Here is a 19,922-nt window from a genome sequence, read left to right as displayed (position 1 = left end):
AAGTTGATACCTTGGGGATTTTAAATGAACAATTCATTTTACTGGCATGTGACCACTGGAAGAAGGGAATGAAAGATCCATTTTTTTTTTCTGTGAAAATGCAATATATTAATAAAATGGCACATCATAATTGAATGAAAAATTGAAGATTTGATCAGGGAACAGAAGTGGAATTTGTCATAAAGGTTAAGCCTTGAAATTTGATCAGTGACTAGATGCTTTAACAGCCATCACCCAATTGTGATTTAAAAAAAAAATACTGTGGGTTGGATAAGTTTTGTGAAAGGAGCAGCTGATCAGAGAAATGCTTAATTCCACTGGTAACCATGTTTAAATAGCAGTTTTTAGAAATGCAAAAAAAAAAAAAATAAAAAAAATAAAGGGAATATTTTTCTCAAAGTGAATAAAAAGAAAAAAATTTTTAAAAATTAAAAAAAAAAACTCCATAGGGATAATCTTTTCTTTCATTCAGTAAACTTCTTGAAGGCCACTTTTAATGGTTTAGATTTTGAATAACTGTTATCAGAACCATAACTCATTCTCTTTAATTAGTCCACTTCAAGAAGGTATGAGGAGGCATTTTAGAGTAGCTTAAAAAAAAGAAAAAAAATAGCCAAAATGAGGCCTTAGTGTATTTGAGTCATGGCTTTGAATCTATCACAAGTCTATGTTCCCTTGGATTCCAAAGGAACTTTGCAATCCTTACCTTCACTCTGCAGATTGATTGGCAGCAGTCTGCCATTTTTCTAACTCTTAATATTCTGACTACTAGGAAAGTAACCCTAGGGTTTAGTCTATTGAACTTCTGATTACTTCTTCACCTTTCTTATTTCAAGCAGCTTTTTCCTTCCCAAAAAGAGACTTAGAGTGAGATGCTTCCATATCCCATTAGTAGAAGATAATTAATCTGATTCAAAGCAGACTCTTTATCAGTCTAAGCGTGACTGGAAAATTTCTCCTATTGAAACATTTTCTTTCCTGCCCACTCCCTTGTGATGCTGTATCTGTTACATGCCCAGCTAAAGTTACAGAAACTTGGATGGAATTCAGAATGAAGTTCCAACTATTCTAAAAAAGAATGTGAGGTGGGAAAAAAAAAAAAAAAAAGATTCATGTAAAATGATCAGAAACAGATCTTTGGGCCTGTGTAGGTCAGGAAAGGATGTTAATCATATTAACTAGACAAAAAACTTTAGGAGTTCCTAGTTCTAAACTAATTTAAAATTCAGTATCTTTATTGACTCCCAATTCTATAATCTTAGAAATCTTGAAGGCAAAAGAAAGAATAAGCCATGTTGATGTACCCACATATCTCCAAGTATCCTCGAGAACTTTTGCATTCTTGGAACTTGAGACACTGAACAACTATTTGGTACCACATGTTGGGCAGCTTTCCTTACACGTGTCCAGCCACCATGAGGTGACAGTCATGCCTTCTATGTCGATGAGAGACCAACTCTCATCAAAGGCAGTGGCAGACTATTCAAACTTCTCTGAAGATTGGGATCTGTTCCTGTTCACTGCAGAGCTATGTTCATACTCCTCTGGGAAGTGCCCTGGAAGCCTCTATTCTAAACCCTCTTTCTCAATTGCCAAACACAAGTGTCTACACAAGTCTATCCTGACTTTAAACTCCATTATGTGGCAATATTGCTCTCCTGTTAGTCTCTATCTCCCACCCCGATCACTATCACTGAAATTTGAAAGTTTTAAAAAGGAGGAAATTTAGTTCTGAAATGAACTTCATATATAAAACATTCTGGGTGAGAAGGATCTCAGGGCATCCTTGGGTAGATCCTATGAGAAAAAAAAAAAAAAGCAGCTTCTCTTTGATCCAGAAGGCTTCAAAGGAGCAGAGAATGAGAATTTAAAACTTGATTTTGAACTGGTCTTACTTCACATTCACATGATGGCCCTAAGGAGGAATAACAAAGATGAACTAATACCTGAAAAGCCTTTAGCCCATCTCACGAATGGTGTCTTTGTCATTCCCTAAGTCCTGCATTGCCACTCTCCTCATTTTCAATTCCTTCTATGTAAAAGATGCTACTACTGTTTCAAGAAAGTTTTCTTCACAGGCCCTCAACCTGTTTCTTTTGCAATTACGTTCTAGTCATAAAGTAGTCCTTATTTCAAAAGCAAGAGTCCTCTGGATGGAAAAATAATAATAATACACACGCATGCATTTGTGACACGATGCAGAACATTTAAAATAGTTTGGGGAAAGGGTGGAAAAAAAAAACTTTATTTGGCCCACAGAGGGGATGGAAGAGTAAGAGGAAAGACTAAATGAGAGGGAATGAAAATGGGTGGAAATAAACTAAAATGGAATGGATTAAATGTGCAAATACAATTTGTTACCTCCACCACAAGATTAGAGATAAGTACATACAAAAGAGATCATGAGGGTATTGAATTTGCTTCTGAGTTGATTCTAAATTGCAACAGTTCTAACGTTAGTAAATCACCAGTTATCTCTGTCCAAGTCAGACAAGGCTCTCTCCTCTCTCTCTGTTAGTGCAAACATGGTTTTCCATCCTGGGCCGAAGCCTGACCCGCCAGCGCTCAGAAGGCATGCTTGTGGTGAGCTCTCACACTTTCCCGTTCCCCACCTCCAAAGGCAGCCATGGTCTCCAGCCTGCTCAGGCGCTCCAGACTTCTTCCGAGAGCCTCCTCTAGCCGGCTGTGTAGCACCTGGGCTCCTTCCAACTCCACCTGCAGGGCCTGATCTCGCTCAGAACTGGGTGGAGAGGCCACACGGGAAGGAAGAAGAATTAGAAAGCAGTCTGAATGGGACCAATGTCTCTCAATGAAGCTACAGTCTTAAACCAAATGCTGTCTGGGACATCAGGAAAGTCCCTTTCCTGCTGCTGTCCTGCCAGTTGTTATTTGGGCCCATTTCGGCACTTACTCTTCTCATTGCAAATTTTAGCCCAAATTCACAGAAAGGGAGTTTTCTAGAATTCCCTGCTCATATAGCTTTGAGTGAATTCCCAATTTTCTATTACATGTTTTACTTCCATAACAATCCATTACACTAAGAAGAATCTGCATACATGGATTACTAAAAACAAGCTGCAAACTCAAAGCAAACCAGGACCTGACAGGGTCTTTCTCTAAAGACTTTTTTTCCTCTACATAAAAATTTTGGAGTAATAATGCCGAGTCTGTAAAACAATACTGACACAAAGAAACTGGAGATCCAAAGATTTTCTTCCCCGAATACTCATAATAAAGATTAAAATTACTAAAAGAAAGATGTTTTCAAATTATTTTGGGTCCTCTTTTATTGTACAGTCTTTCTTCTCTTAAATAGCCCCAGCAAAATTTTTACTTCCACCTAAAGAAAGTAGAAAAGGAAAAAAAAAAAAAACTAAAAGGAAATTAACTAGTTCTTGAAACATAAGAAGATAAAAACCTGGAAAGGGGTGTAATGAATAGAAAACAGGAAAAAAAAAATTAAAGCAGGACAAAAAGACATAAAGAAAAGGATGGCAGAGGCCCCCACACAAACTCATTGATCAGCAAGCTCAATCTCAGTTCAGTGACTCTATGGACAGTAATGAATGACTATGTGGCACTTTACTGTCTCATTCCGATAAGTAGGGTCTTCTGTAGGTGGACTAGGAGACCACATTCCTTTTTGTTCACCTCTAGTGACACAGAGATGGAACTTCACCTCAGTGTGGATTCCCAAGAGAATGCCTTGAGCTCTCTTACCCGCCTGGATGTGTGTGGAACTCCACCAGGCTGCTATAGAGTCGTCTTTCTGCTTGGAGGGCTTCGTTGAGCCGGCCCCGCTCCTCTACCAGACCCTCCATCATTTGCAGCAACTGGGAGAGAAACAAGAGCAGAAATGAAGGTTTGCCTTTTCTGGGGAGGGACAGAATTTGAGAGTTGGAAGGACCCTAAAGGTCATCTCTTCTCATCACTACCTGAATAAGAAATGTCTTTTCCTCAGTGGGAAAAGTCGTTTCACAGAAGCATCTACTAGAAGACATCCAAAGACAAGAACTCCCTGAATTCCCACAGCAGCCCAATCCCACTTCTGGACAGCTCAGGAAGCATCTTCTCATAATGAACTGAAATTCCCCTCTTTTTCACTTATTTCCAATGCTCCCTATTCTGATCTCTAGGCCAAGCAGAAGTAAGGCCATTGCTTCTTCTACATATTAGCATTCTAACTAATTAAAGAGAGCTAGCAGCCCTCTGTGTCTTTTCTTCTCCAAATTTCAACATTCTTCAATCCTACTGTTGAAAATTTTCTAATGCTTTTACCTCCCTACATCCTATGCACATATAACTTACACGATGAGTAGAAAAGATAATGTTTTTTCCAAGTACTCCAAATCTTAGGGGAAAAAAAAAAAACCCATAAAAAAGTAAGAAGTTAAAAATCTTTCTGGAAATTACAAGTTGGCCAAGATATCCTATTTATATCTCCCCTGCTGGTTGGTAGCAACACTTATTAGTCTGGAGGCAAAAATGAGTAGGTCAAGTAGAAATACATTGTTATTCCCATTTGGCTTTTAAATTCAAAGCTTCCTAATCTCAGAAAAAGATACCATAATTTCTGTGAATCAAAGTAGAAAATAGTCTTTGCTGCTACCAAATGAAAACATCACAAGCTGGCTATTTCTTAATTCATCAAAACCATTATCTATTCCTAAAGTGACACCAGAACAAAAATCGTTACCTGATGCTTGCGGTTTTCTGTTTCCTGACCCGGGGATTCTGCTGAAGCCACTTTTTCCCGAAGGAGCAGGACTTCTTGGGTCAGATGCTGCACAGCTGGGATGTCTTCAGGGTCCACAAGCTGCATCTGAAGATCCTAGCAACCAAAAGAACAGCATCAACAGAGGGAATGATGGAGCACATCACCCTCCCCATCCACAGGGAGACGTGTGGCTCCAAAGGAGAGCAGTCCCCCATTCAAAAAGAAAACTCAACAGATCTGATCCCTGTCAAATATATTATTAGTACATCTCTGGATGAGGAGTAGTGTCAAAAGGAGAAAAAAACAGCATAGGGACAGACTGAACTGATAAAATCTGGAGCTGCTCCAAGGACAGACCACCCGGGCCCAACTCAAGAGACTGCAGAGACCTTGATTAGATCTTCCTTGATCTGCATGTTCCTGGTTAGAGATTCCATGTCAGCGGCTTGAACTTGGAGCTCTTCCGCTTGCACAGCAACCATGGATTGGAGAGCAGAGAGCTCCATCTGGTGAGAGAGAACACTCTGGATTTAGCAGGCCCCATGGCCAGAGTCGGAGGGAGGCCACACAGCATCTCAACCAAAGACAAGACTAAGGTCAGCTTCTTCCCCCAGGTCACCTTCCTCTCATCTCTTAGCAACATCAGTTAATGAAATGCTCTGGGCATTGGGGGCATGCCATGGCAGCAGCCCATATAGTGTCAGCCCCAGATGATCTCGATTTTGCTGGTCTTCAACCACTCAACCAACAGGGCAGCCAAATGTTAAAACATGTCTGATCACAACAATATAACATTGAAGGATATCAACATTCTCTAAACACTACACATCCACACAGACAGGAGAACATGGCCCTATGATTTGCTGGCAAATATTTTTATGAAATTCTAAAAAGGGCATCATGTATAGGTTAAAGGCTAAAAGCCAGCTGGATGCTGGAACTGGAACTGGATCCTGGTTCAATTTCAACAAAAAGTTACAACATTCCATGAAGCCTGGCTCTTTTCTAGGGAAATGAGCTCTTAAGAAATTTAAAAAACAACCCAAGTAATAACCAGAATGTGTCTTCTATAGCTTCTGCTTCATCAGGCACTATTTATTTTATGTAGTAATTTATAGCTTGTGGAATTGATATAGTGAAATGAGCAAGAGACGCCACAGTTTCCTGTTACCTCTCTAATGGAGTTGGAAGGGACCTGGGTGTAATTCCAGGGTCTTCTGACTTTACAGTTGAGGAAACTGAGCCTTGGAAAGAAGCCACATAGCTCCTGACTAAGAATAAGAGAAGCACCATTTCTAGACTCTAGCTTCCTCATCTAGAGGGCCATGTAAGGAAGGCACTTGACTCTCTCCCCTCCATAAAATCTATAAGAATGTTGAGCCCACATAATAATGATTCTCTTTGATGAAACCATGAGAAGGAAAGAGGAAGATCTCTGCAGGTGATTTTCTACAGGAAAGCGCATGTTAAATCACTCAACAGAAAAAGGGAAAACCATATTCTGCTCTTAGTGCATTTGCTGTGTCAGATGAGACACTCTTTGGTGGGTCCAGGCATAGGGATAATTTTATTTGATGATCACCATCAGCCAAGGGAGACGCTGATTCACTAAAGATACCTGCCTATGTCACAAAGAAAATCCTTGGCAAAGTCTAGACAGGGCAGGGATTCCCCCGAGATGGGGAGGCTTTGTTCTTGTCCCACAATGTCACCTACATCAAGCTGGGTAGTCACTGTGTGCACACGCACGCATGCGCGCACTCACGCACACACACACACACACACAGTTTAGCCCTCAACCATCCGCAAAGGACAAATCAAGTGGATGAAAAATGTAAACTGCCCAGATCATGACATGATTTAGACATGTATCCCATTGCCTTAGACTTACACTATGTATTGTTTACATAGATGTAGATATACAATATAATTAAACTGGGTACAATACATGCTAGATGGCACATTAAAATTATGCAGAACTAAGTAATCCCCAAATCTTCCCTGCCAGAGAAGCCTATCGCTGATACAAATATCCTCCCAATTGAGATTAGATTGTTTCCAATTCTGATCCACGCTGTATATGGTAGGTGGAGAGTATCACATGTTACTAACAGCATAGGTACAAGATGTAACAAAGTGCACCAGATTCTGTGATCAGAAAAGGGGCCAGGCTGAAGTAACACAGCAGAAGAAAGAAACGCAGATGATAAAATGTTGCACTGAAGTAGCGCTGGATACTTTGTGGTGTCTACTTGTGAAGAGATGTGGGCAAGAGCAATACAGACAGATGGATAGAATATGACTGCGAGAAGTCCCTGGCCTCCTCCCCCTCCAGTGTAGCCTCAGCTCAGCTCCCAAAGGGATCCTCCTAAAGCACAATCTGGCCGGGTCACCTCCATATTCCTGTGTCAGGTATAAACTCTGGGTTATAGCTCATCACAAGGATGGGCGCCGACCAGCCTCCCAGTCTCTTCCCACATCTCTCTCCCTGTGTTCTCTGGTCTGGAAAATCTGACTCACGCGCTGCCCCTCAGACAACACTCTCATTTTTCTGCTAAACTTCGGTCCAACCTCCTCAACTGCCTCCTGGCCATCTCTGCCTGAACGTTCTATGGGTGTCTCAAACAACGCAACAAGACAGAGCCGTTACAGTTCCCCCGCCCACTACCTGCCAACGCTTCCCTGTTCTGTCGGGGCGCTACTGCAAGGTGAGCTTGCATTTAATGCTCCCTTCTCTTTCAGCCCAGTAGCCATGTCTGCTCCCAGACCTCACGCGTCGGTCCCCTTCAGTCCACTCCCAGATGAGAGCATCATCATCGCTTCTCACCTGGGTTACAACAGTCTCCAACCAAGTTGATCCTGCTCAGAAGCCTTCGGTGGCTTCCAAGGGCACCACTCCTCAGACTGGCATTTTGATCCCTTCCCAACATGGCCCCAGTCAACCTTTGCCTTATTCCTCTTCCCGCACAGCATGCTGCATGCAGACAAAGTGGCTCATCCCTTGTTCCACCTCCATATTCCACCTCATGGGCCTGCTCCTCGGCAGGCTGCTCCCATCCCCAGAATGCACCCACTCCTCAGCCTCCTGTTCAAATCCTGAATTTCCCTCAGGGCTCAGCTCAGGCACTCGCTGTTTCTTACAGGAGGGAGGCTTTTCTTGACCCCTGACTGTCGGCACTCTCTTCCTCTCCTCAAATTATCTGCCATTTCCTTCTTTATGTGTGGTATCTCCCAGTGAGAGAAACAGTATGAGGGCATCAAATGGTTTGGGGTTTTGGCTTTAAATCCTTGGCACCCTCTAGAGGACTCTACCGAGTAGCTGAAATGAAAGTTTGAGGCAGCAGGGAGCCTCTGTCCCAAGAAAACACATTCAAAGTAATTTAATTTCTACTGCTGTGATCTTCCAAATTTTTAGATTCTATAGTATTAACACAATTGCTAAGCAAGTACCAAGTCCCTCATTTCCGCAAATGATTTTTTACAGTAATTTCTATTTGAAGCAATTAGCATGAATAATTTTAACAATTCCAATTATGTAAAAAGAGATGGCTTGTGGTGGTATTTCGAACACAATTTGCCTTCTTTCCCTAAAAAGTTCCTTTTATCCAATTTATAATACCCTGATTAGAGGAGCTGATGTGCTTTAAAAAAAAAAAAAAGAAGTTTAAACTGGATTTGGAAAAAAAAGGAGTGAAGCCTGTGCCCAGAACTCACCCTACTTTCTCTTTCTTTTCTTGTTATGAGTTCAAGTTCCTCTTTGGTATGAATCAGTTCCTTCTCCAGCTCTGCAGCAGCCTCCATGTTTCCTATAAATAAACACAGAATGCTCACAGAGATTTAATCATTACTAAAAGCTGTCACAGTTCAACTGACCCTTGCTGCTTATCCCTGGGCTTGGTGGCCTATAATAACCAGTGATCTCCAATAGTCTATACGCATCTTACACATAAGCAATATAAAGGCAGCAGTTTACAATTTTGCCCCCAGGATTTTAGAGGTAGACAGTTAACAAAACCAGCATAGTTTATAGCTCATATAAAAAGTTTTATGATTGATGACTTGTATCAGAGTAAGAGATTGAAAATTGTCAAAAACAAAACTTTGGCCACCCCGATAATGTAAAAAAAAAAAAAAAAAAAAAAAAAAAAAAAAGTAAAAGCATGCCCTATTTTACCAAACCCATAGGCCTGACTTGTCACCATTATCACATCATAAGGTATGGCAATTTTCTATTTCTGGAACTTTCAAGGTTTCATCCTTGAAATGTCCCTTCATATTTGCAACTTTCCTCTCTACAAAAAAGTCCCTGGCTTACAGGACATATTGAGTGTCATAACACAGATGTCTGCACAGGATCAAAGCCATCCCCAATGGGCTTTGGGACTTAGAGACTTGATACCTTGGGCGTGCAGTCTGAAGCAAATGATGTGCTCCAGTTCTCTCTTCCCCATAAATTTAAATACAGAAGAAATAAAGTTCAAATGATTATCAAGTAGTGCCTTGAAAATAATTCACAAAACAGAAAGACTTGGGGATATGGGAAGAAATTTGATCTCTTTTCCCCCTGTATGCCGTTTCCCTGGATCACAGCCCAGGACTCATTAGGTAGGAAGGCTGCTCCAAAAACAGGAAGCCTCCTTGGATCATCAATCCTAAGGCTGCCTCTGCACAAGACACTCCATCTGGGATTGTTGCCCTCTCACATTCAGCATCATTCTTACCACTGGGGAGAACGAAGAAGTGAAGCAACTTTGGCTAAATTACTAAAAGTTCTAGGAGAGATATGATGATATGGGATACGAACCTGACCAAGGCCTGGATGTGCTGCTATCTCCCTTAGCAGTCACTGTAGTAAGTTCATCTTTAACGTTTTCTTGCATTGATTCCTAAAAACAAGGAAAGAAAGGGAATTTGGGGAACATTCAGTACTTATAAAATCCTTCATATAACAGAGTATTACTAGGAAAAACTGGTCTAAACCTTGAAAAGCCACAAGAACTTGTCATAACCTGAGATTAAAGTGTTCCTATGCTTGAGAACACAATTTAAGAATAAATGGATTCAATGAAAAAATGAAATGTGGTCTTTATGGCATGGAGCATAGCAATTCTTACTTGGACAGGTTGCTCCTCGTGATGCTGGCTGATGAATGTGGTCGCTTCAGCTGGATGATTTGTGCTGAACCCCTGCAACATAATGACATAAAACTACCTCAGAGTTCTGAAATGCTTTAGGCTGGCTAAGTGGCCCCCACACATCATTCCATTTGACCCCACCACAAATAACCCTGTGGGAAGGGAATATTACCAGGTTCTTCCCTCTGATGTGCTGGCGCAAGGTCTGCACCTCCGTGCTCCTTTCCATCAGGGCCTGCACCATCTTTCCCAAAGCAACCTGATAAAGGGAGATATAACAGCCTAACATTAGAAAGAGCTTTTCCAGATATAAAGACTGGAGTTGTGTATCATTGGTTCTAAGGTAAGATGACAAGGCCTTGAAGGACCCTCACTTGGAAGGGTAAACTTATCCAACAGGTTGGGAAGAGCTACCTCAGTTTAAAAAGGGAAACTAAGGAGGACCCTTGCTAGTCACTGGAACCTGGGCAAACTGAAAATGTAAGTATCAGGGAAAAGAATTTAAAGACCTCTCCTTCTTGTTAGCCCTGTTTATTTCACATTGAAATGCTTATTATTCTTTTTGTAGTTAAGCTAACATAGGTTTCTATGTTTTAGGGCTGTAGATGAAATATCATCAGATCAAATTATCAGGAGAATCCAACAAACACAGCACAAGTCAGTTAGTGTTCTCACTGCTTTAGGTCATCATGGTTTTATAAGACTGGTAATGGTACAAAGGGGAAAGCCTGAGCACCACTTCTGATCCAAATGAACCACAAAAACAATTTTTATTTTGTAGTAACATCAAGAAAAAATTAAACTATAATGACCTAGATTGACCCAGAAAAAGAAATGAAAAACAGGCCCCTCTCTTTTTTTTTTTTTTGTTTTTTGGAGGCAATCAGGGCTAAATGACTTGCCCAGGGTCACCCAGCTAGGAAATGTTAAGTGTCTGAGGCTGAATTTGAACTCACATCCTCCTGAACTAGGGGTTAGTGCTCTATTCACTATGTCATCTAACTGTCCCCCTCTCTTTCTTCCTTGCAAAGGTGGAGGACAATGGATGTGAAACAGTACATACGTTGTCAGACCTAATATGTTGGTTAGTTTTCTCAACTGCTTTTTTTCTCCCCCTTTTAAAAAATTGATAGTTCACCAGGGAAGTGCTGGAAAAGGAATATATGTGGAAAAGAAGGGAATGTAAAAAATAAATCAGCAATAAATCTTTAAAAAATAAGTAAATTACAAATAGAATTATTCAAGTTGTAAGCTATGGGGAAATTAATAAACAAAATTCAGTGCTTTAGCACTAGATTATAATAGTCAATAATACCCAATATCTGTGGGAATTACCTTTTTTTTTTTTTTTGACAAGAATCTAAGATCTTCTGAGAACCTCCAAGGGAAGAGAAAAGAATGAAGGCTGATATTTGGGCTATTTGGGGATTTGGATAATAACCATGGTGTCACAGTTAGCCTTAATATGTCTTCAATATGAGCACTAAAAAAAATCTTCCATTCTTTCCTTTGGTTTCACTGACTCAGAATGAAGAATCTCAATTTTTAAATTTTATGATCATGTAGGAATTATTATTATGCAGGGAAGAAAATACTGCTTATCAGGGTAAAGAAGTAAGGATGTATATAAATGTCTTCTAATCCTCCATGCTATTTCCTGTTTGGAGACAATGGTGTCCACCACAGCTGAATGAACATTTTTTGAGTCTTGATTGGTCCTTACTTGACTGTCCTTCTCCCTGTTGTTCATAGACTGGAGCAGGTCCTGAATCTCCATCTCGTGCTCCAGAGCCTGTTTATTTCGGTCACTCAGAAGGTCCTGCAGCATCCTTTCTTTCCTCTGCAGGCGTAGACATAACTCTTCGGCAACTTCACTCTGCCCTGGTCCCAGCTTGCAAAGCAATGTTGCACTAAGATCCTGAGGGAAAGGACAGAGAAGAAATTTTGAAAAGAGAGGGAGTGATGGTGCCCCCCCCCCCCCCCCTTTGTCTATACCACTCTATGGCTGTTAGCTACAAAAGTTCATGCCATCTCTGGCTTATGGGAGATTCAGAAATTACTGGACGCTTGAATTCGATTACACATTGAATTATATGACAAGAATGTTCAGAATGACAATTTACAGATCAGTCTTGGAAAAAGTCATTGCTTGCTAAAGGCTAGCGATGACTTACTTGGGGTCAACAGAAAATAATTATTTTTCTGCTCATGAACCACTAAAAGCGTGCAAAAGTTGCTTTAAAGGAAAAAAAAAAGGATGTGGTATACTATACCCAAAAGTCTTGGGGGGAGTGGAGGTATGTGTGTATTGCTTTTCTGTAAAAGCTCCATGCAAAACACAGATCTCATCAGTTCTCATGTTACTCCTATAAAACAGGTAAATATCTCCCCCCCCCTCCCATTCTACAGAAAAGGAAGGAAGATCAGCATAATGACAGGTCCAGTCATTCGGGATAGAAGGGGTCCCAGACACCCCCACCCCAAGGTATCCTAACAGGCCACTGGCAGGACTACCAAGAAGCCGGGCTGCCAAGATCTCACCACAAGCTAACAACAAAGCCTTGCCTCCACTTCCTTGTTTCTGTCATGCAGAGATGTCTGCAGCTGCTGGATGATGCCTTCTTGCTCCTTCTGCCAGTGGCTGAATTTCTTCTTCATTTCTTCTTCCAACCACTGAAGGTTTTGGCAGGTAACTGATAACTGTTCCAGTTCTAAACTTTTAGCCTGCAGAAGACTCTCCATACTCTAAAGCCACAAAGAGAAAATGAACCCCACGAGTTAAGGAGCCATTTTTCAAGGACACATGTCAAAATGGAGTTTAGATTTCTTAGTTTATTATAGTCACAGTTTCACTTTTCCTATGTAGGGAAGGTTCAATTTTTTACATTGTTTTTCAGTGGGAAAATTTGGCATCTAACCCAACAATGTGACATGACTCGATGCTGTTAGAAATTCCCAACCCTAAAATAAATAAATGAAATTAAAAAAAAAAAAAAAAAAAGAAAGAAATTCTCAACCCTGATGACTGATTCTGACAAAATAGTGTGGGGCCAGGGTTTTAGAAGGAAAATAGACTGCAACCCCAAAGGGTGGCAAGTCTTTTAAGAAAAGATTGAATGTTAAAGCCTCTATTTAAATCAGTTTGGGAGAAATTACAGACTAAGAGTTGACATTTTAGAGCCAACTCAAGAATGGCAGACTGCTAACACCTCCTGTATCACAGCATGCCATCAGAAAGCATGGTGCAGACAAGGACTCCTGCTTTGTTCTTTATGGGAAACAGGTAAGGCTAATGTGCTGGGATTCTGAAAAATGGAGGCAAGGAGTGAGACTTCATGCTAGCAAAAGGGAACAGATTAGGGAGGGACGAGTGTGGTGCCCACCTGAATAGTAGCTTCATTGGAAGACAGGACGTAGCGGAGTCTCTCTAAGTCATGATCTCGCTCTCTCACAGCAAGATGAAGTTGGTGTAGTTCTTTTTCCTTTTCTTCTAAGGCACAAAACTTCTCATCAATGGCCCGCTGTCAGGAAATGGTGGGGAAAGATATAAGCATTTGTCATGTCCTACCACATGCCAATTACTGTGCTCAATGGTTTACAAATGTTATTTCATTTGATAACGAAAAATGTAGGAGAATCCTGGGCCTCCATTAAGAATGGATGCCCAAATGGCCACATGTGCCAATTAAAATTAAAGAACAGAAAACATTCTTTTCTTTTTTATGTAAAATATATTTCCACATTAGTCATGTTGTGAAAGAATAGAACAACAGGAAAAAAAGCCCCTGGAGTATCAGTTCTTTCAACAGACAACACTCTTAATTCTACATGTCCCAACGTAAAGCCCTTTATACAACAGAGATGATGTCCTCGGTCACAGCCTTTCATCTAAGTGGAGCAGAATTCAATCTAATTTACCTCTAAAGCAATATCTCGATCTTGGATGCGATTGCGAAGTTTCTCAAGCATCACTTCATTTGCCTCAAGGCTCTTCTCCGAGTTGTTCTGATACTGCATGAGTTCCCGGTATTCCTAGTGAGACCCCCAAAGAATTTCCCATAGTTATACATCGTCAAAGAGAGCAGCCCCACAGCAGCTTATCCTTCTTTCTCCTTGCTTCCAAGTAATTAAGCCACTCAAATCTCTGTGAGAGCCAAAAGCTGACAAAACGAAGGGGCCACAATGGCCCAAACCATTAACCTAGCTTACACCTAGCTTGAGCTTCCTAAGGGGGTCAACCTCTGAGTAGAGCAGGTATGGTGAAAGTGGCAGGATGACCCCAGGTGGACAATCAGCAGAATTTCTCTCCCAAGGATCAAAAGGAATACAGACAGGTCCTCTTCTCATACTCCTCAACTGCCATTTTGCTTAAGCAGGGCCCACTGTGTTCCTGGAATCCAGAGGAACTCTTGGAACTTCTGCTTCCACTTCCTGCTTCCCATGAGCCCAAAGCATAAAGTTCCTTGTGTTGAATGATCTGGGGGATTCTCTTCTCAAGGGTGATTTCTACTCAATCCATATTTACCTGGGGCTTCACAGTCTAGAAATTGAATTTTTTTTTTTTTTTTTAAATAAAGCCCAGGAAGTTTTACTGCTTCAACTATAGAATGACAAGTATGTTATAGAGGAAAAGTTAAAGTTACATTTCTAACCTCCTAAGGTCTGAACCATGAGTGTTTAATTCACATAGGATACCCATGTTCTCCTCTATAACATCCCTAGTGCATCTAAACAGAATACTAACCTGAGTAAATCCACTGAAGCACGCCAGCATGCCATGTGACGAGGAGCCATGGCAAACTCAGCATTGGATATAACGCCTCTAATATAAGATATTAATTTCATCTAGAATCTAAAGATCTTTCCCTATGACTGCAGACTTGGCACTTGGTTCTCAAGTTCTAGTTTTCCCTTAAATGTTCACTTCCTATAATCGTTTATATTAGGGAGAAACACTGTGGCACAGTGAATACAGGGTCAGCCTCTCTGTCAGGCAGACCTGAGTTCTAGTCTGTGACACATTCTGGTCTCATGATCCCAGGTAAGTCACAGAGAGACCCCACGATCAAAGCAACTGTCTAAGATAACTGGCTGGGCTAAGTTACTCCCTGTCGCTCCTGGAGAGGATCTGATGACTAATCCTGAGGACTAAGTCTTCTTCAGGACTTTCCAGGCTTGTATTCTTGGCGTTTCCTCAGACACCTGGGAATCTTATTTCATGGTATGACCACCCTCAGGCTCCCTTTCAGAGTTCTGGATAACAATAAGAACTTAGATCTGGATGACGATGATCCATAATCTGAAGTCACAGGGATTGATAACAAGAATTTGCAAGGCTCCATTGCCCTGGCCCACCTGCAGAAGCTGGTCTTTCTGCTGCAGGCTGTAGTTCAGACGCTGAAAACTCTGTTCTCGAGCCTGGTTCTCCCGGCACTTTGTGCCCTCCAGCATATGAAGCTGCTTGTTCTTATTACGTAAATCTTCCTGTACCTGCTGCAGGGTACTTCGCAATTCCTAATATAAAACAAAATCTTTATCAGCAAAATCTTCTACTTTCACTTCCTAAATACAGGTTGGCTACTTAAAAATGTAAGCTTTCAAGTGAACGTATTTAATATCTTCTATGTGCAGGGCAGCATGCCAGGTGTCAAAGGAAATACAAAGGTAATAGAGTAATGGAACTAATTTAACACCTACTATGTGCTAGGTACTGTGCTAAGCATTGTACAATTATCTCATTTAATCCTCAAAATAACCATGAAGGAAGGTGCTATTACTATTCCCATTTTACAGATGATGAAACTGAGGTAGACAGAGGTTAAATGATGGGCTCGGGGTCCCATTACTACTAAGTGTCTCGGGCCACATCTGGACTCAGATCTTCCAATCCTCAGGCCCAGAACTCTATCTGCTTATCTGGTGATGAGCTTACAATCATTTAGAGGATGTAAGATGGACACAAATGACTTCAAATAAAAATAGGACTATAAACAAAATGACAATAGCATGATAAAGATTTAAGTATTATGGAAGTTGAGAAGAAGAAGATGGAAAAAAAAGGGAAAAAGGAAGAGATTGTTTCCAGTGGGAAGGGGCATTTGAGCAGGTCCCTGAAGGACACACAGATTGTCAGTAGACAAGTATTGGAATGGGACAGCATTCCAAGCCCAGGAGATAGTATGAGGAAGGGCCAGAGGTGGGGAAGCAGAGACCACAATGGAGGAAGAACGAGTCATTTAATTTGGCTCAAGGTAGACCATGGCAAGAAAACTGCTTTCATGGTAGAGGCCCCATTGGAGAGAAACAGCCAGGCAGCAAGCACCCATCTTGAAACAATGGTAGCCAGAAATAATGATATGATGGTACTAAATGATATCTGAAGTGACAGGGATCTATCTCTTCATTAAGATTCATCATGTGACTGGAAGATTGTCCCTTCAGGCAATGAAGACAAGGGAAGAAGTGAATTATACCAGCAACCTCAAAAAGTTAAGTTCAACAATCAGTTAAAGCTTCTGTTCTCACCCTCACAAAGCTTGGGAAATCTGGCTGTTTTCACTGTCTACTCTCCTAATTCTCTTAGAGTTAGAAAAGACTATAATTAATTTTCCATAACAAATTAGCCTATTTTCCAAATTCTTAGGTCAAACCATCTAAAACTTTAAATAACATATTCACATATATTGCCACCTAAAGTAACTGACAAAACCTGGGTCAAGAAATCAATTTCTTTAAGGAACTAATGAAAAAGAGTTCTTTAGAACTCTCTAACTCTGGCTTTAACAGATTCTTCAGTCGACATTTCTGAGTCTCTGGTGGATTCTGTTCAGGGCTCCAATAAAATCTAAAACATTTTCCAGAATAAATCATAGTAGAAATCTTCAAAATGTTCCATCTTCAAAACTTAATTTGGATTAAGATCCTTAAGGTAATAGCTGCAGGCTCGAAAGCACAACTACAAATTAAAATAGGCATTAGATTCTTAAGGGACTAGCACGCTGAAGACCCTTTCCAAGCAAGAAGTTTGTCATCTAGTTGACTTTAATTATGGATTATCAAGTAAGAACTTTGCTGAATGACTACAATTAGGTCAATGGGTCAAAGGAGCTATTAATCATAAGTAAAGCAAACCCTGGTGCTAAGAAGTGGCAGGTGGGGACAAAGTCAAGTCCTACTACCACAGACAGATTAATGATTTACCTGATTGTGGGTCCACGCCGCTTCCTTCTGCTGCTCTAGCTCCTGAGCCGCAGTCTCCATGAACTGAAGGTTCCGCTTGGCATCCTCCAAGAGCCGTTCCTTCCGCCGGGATGCCCTCTGAAACTTCTGTACCTCCAGCTGGCTACAGAATAAGGCATTCTGCAGATCAAGCAGGGCTATCTGCTGCTGGGCCGGGGACCCTCCTTCTGGAACCTAAGAGGAAAGAAAGCATCCAACAATGGGGGTTTAGCTAACATCTGGATGGAAAACCAACGAGATAAAGGTGGGGATGCTAAGCCCGAACAGCCCTGCTGGACCTCTGGCGGTGGCAGCCCGGCAGCACTCATTTACCTGAAGTTGTCCAAGCTGGCTTCGGTGTAGCATGTCCCGCAGCTTGGTCATTGTGTCGTTCTGACCTTCGATCACTTGGTACAGCTCTTCAGTCTGAAAAAATATAAAGGAGCGGGATAAAAATGAAGCTCATTGTCTCCCTCACCATGGGTGAACAGTGAGCAAATATATGTCATGCTACTATAGATTTAACCCAGTTTTGTGTTACAAAAAAATCAGTTTATACTTCCACAGAATCAATAAGCAGTTACCCATGATGTACAAATCTAAGGCAAATGTTGAGGAAGACAGAGAGCCTGTCCCCATAAAGCTTATAATCTAGTAGAGGAAATGACAAGTAAATAGTCAGCTATCCTGTCAGCTGTCATTTTTAAAGTACCCACTATGTGCCAATCCCAGACCAAATGCTAAATGCAAAGACCGTGGCAGTTCTCAGGAGCTCACAGGTCAATGGGGAAGAGAAAGGCAAAAGATGAGGGACAAAAAAGCTACAGACTGGATAAGCTGGAAATCGTAGCAGATGGAAAGCATCAGAGTTAAAAGGACTGGGACAGACTTCTTTATTTTCCTGTGGAAGGTGGGATTTTAGCTGGGACTTGAAGAAAACCCCAGAAACCAGTAGACTGAGATGGAGAGGCATGGAGAAAACAGCTACGTCTGGGAATGGAAGAAACTAGCTAGGAGCCTGTGTCACTAGATCAAAAAGTCTGTGTTGGGGAGGATGAGGTGTAAGCAGACTGAAAGGCAGGAAGGGGCCAGGTCATAAGGACTTTTAAAAGCCAGACGAATATGGAATAATGTGGAGCTTCTAAGAGATGTGGGAAGGGAGGTCTGGGAGGAAGAATGAGAGGGAGGGTAGCCCAGGGAACACCTAAGAGTGGCATTTAGTGGAGCTTTCAATGATAGAAAGGAAAGACAAAAGGGGAAGGGAGAGGACAGTATGAGGAGCAGCAGACTCCTAGGTGGGTAACCAAACAAGAAAAAGCTGGTAAGGGAGGTCTGTCCCAGACCTACAGAGCTGCACATTCTGGAATAGCAGCCGGAGCTGTATTCTGTAGGGAGCCCCTGAAGAAAATTAAACTGCACTAATGCAAAAGGAAGTGCCAAGTGTGAAACTCTTACCTCACTCTCCCTGCTTTTCAAGGACTGACTGAGGTTCTGAATTGTACAATCCTGCCTCTGGGATGCTTCCTGGGCAGATTTCAGTTGACAGCTCATTTCATTCAGTTTCTCTTGTAGAATCTGTATGTGGCAAATTTGATGATCATAACTAGTCTTTGCATGCTAGCCGCCAAGAAATCCTTCTTCCCAAATCTCTGGCTGAAGTTGAAATTTCAGGAAATACAAACAAGGAGCCTACTAGTCCCCTGCTACTTCTCTATGGATAGTACTCATTAAATCCTCAAGTGAAATAAAGCTGAAAAAAAAAATAGTTTGGGGGAAGTATTTCATAGAAAAATGGCTAAAAGCTACTTAGAGGGACTCTAGACTTAATTTAACCTGACAAGAACATTTGGGCTTCACAGATATCAAACTTTTATTAGCCTTCCATGACTGTCGATGCAAGCTTGCCATGGAGGAAGCCATACCTTGTTGGCAGCTTCTGTTTGCTCAATTTTGTCTTGAAGTTCTGCCAAGTGAGAATCAGGCACACATTGCTGGGTCATGGTGGCCTCATTTGAATTCAGTTCCTGTTGCTGGAATGGCTCTTCAGTAATATTCTAAAAGAAATGAAATAAGAACAGTCAAATCAAACTCTTAACCAATGGATCTTGGCTTTCATTTTTCACAAGCTATAAGCTTGAATAAAAATGATCCCTTCTCTTCAGTGACACCAGTGTGATATCATAATAAGTATCAACTTAGTCTGGGGTTTGGAAAATAGAACAATGATTTTTTTTTTTAACGACAAGGATTTATGGGGATGGTTGCCTTGTAGCTGATGAATTCAAAACTCATTTATGAACAACAATTCTCAGAATACTGTTTAGAGCTAGAACAAGGTGTTACCATTATCTTCTGCCAAGTATGTTCCTTAAAATGAGACAAATTTATATCATATGGCTTAAAAAGATAATCCAAGAGTATAGGAAGTCTGAAATGTCACTTACTGTGAAGATCAAATGTAGGAATGCCAATACATCAATTATTTTAGTTATATAAGTTTAAAGGAGTTAAGATATAAATCATGATAGATTAAGATTCTCAAAATCCTAGAAAAGCCAACGAAGGGCAAGTCATTTATATTGTTATTCATATGACAGAAGATTTAATGGGCATAGCAAAGAATCACAGGAAATAGAAATGGAAGTCTAGAGATTTAATGGTGTAATAAATTATCTTTAAAAATCAAGTAAAATGAAATCCAACAATAAAAGTACTAGAGTGATTAAATTCTTTCTTAAAAGCAATTAATCAGCAACTACTTAAATCCTTAAAACAGAAATTGAGACCTATGCTATCTTCTTGGTATTAATCTGGCTAATGGATACCCAATAAATATTAGCTGATAGGTGTCT

The 19,922-nt window shown here is 40.9% G+C and overlaps 1 protein-coding gene across 7 annotated transcripts in view; it reads right to left on the bottom strand.

Annotated features, from left to right (window-relative positions):
• The window catches only part of NBPF7 (NBPF member 7), a 226,138-nt gene that overhangs the window by 68,103 nt on the left and 138,113 nt on the right, over positions 1 to 19,922 (bottom strand). For 6 of the 7 annotated variants that reach the window (XM_023503522.2, XM_023503523.2, XM_031967400.1 and 3 more), the window contains 17 exons: positions 18,993 to 19,124; positions 18,526 to 18,645; positions 17,404 to 17,496; positions 17,053 to 17,265; positions 15,208 to 15,366; positions 13,771 to 13,884; positions 13,236 to 13,373; positions 12,418 to 12,597; positions 11,576 to 11,770; positions 10,025 to 10,111; positions 9,832 to 9,903; positions 9,522 to 9,603; positions 8,432 to 8,523; positions 5,107 to 5,223; positions 4,697 to 4,831; positions 3,721 to 3,833; positions 2,613 to 2,740 (listed from right to left, as the gene is read on the bottom strand). In XM_023503522.2, coding sequence (XP_023359290.2) covers positions 2,613 to 2,740; positions 3,721 to 3,833; positions 4,697 to 4,831; positions 5,107 to 5,223; positions 8,432 to 8,523; positions 9,522 to 9,603; positions 9,832 to 9,903; positions 10,025 to 10,111; positions 11,576 to 11,770; positions 12,418 to 12,597; positions 13,236 to 13,373; positions 13,771 to 13,884; positions 15,208 to 15,366; positions 17,053 to 17,265; positions 17,404 to 17,496; positions 18,526 to 18,645; positions 18,993 to 19,124 — 2,170 coding nt within the window. Of the gene's footprint in view, positions 1 to 2,222; positions 2,741 to 3,720; positions 3,834 to 4,696; positions 4,832 to 5,106; positions 5,224 to 8,431; positions 8,524 to 9,521; positions 9,604 to 9,831; positions 9,904 to 10,024; positions 10,112 to 11,575; positions 11,771 to 12,417; positions 12,598 to 13,235; positions 13,374 to 13,770; positions 13,885 to 15,207; positions 15,367 to 17,052; positions 17,266 to 17,403; positions 17,497 to 18,525; positions 18,646 to 18,992; positions 19,125 to 19,922 lie in introns of those variants that run through there. The other variant, XM_012549653.3, reaches the window with a different exon arrangement.

This window comes from Sarcophilus harrisii, chromosome 4, assembly GCF_902635505.1.
Source record: "Sarcophilus harrisii chromosome 4, mSarHar1.11, whole genome shotgun sequence".
NCBI classification, from domain to species: Eukaryota; Metazoa; Chordata; class Mammalia; order Dasyuromorphia; family Dasyuridae; genus Sarcophilus; species Sarcophilus harrisii.
The sequence above is the reverse complement of the archived record's forward strand: the minus strand, read 5'-3'. Positions and strand labels throughout refer to the sequence as shown.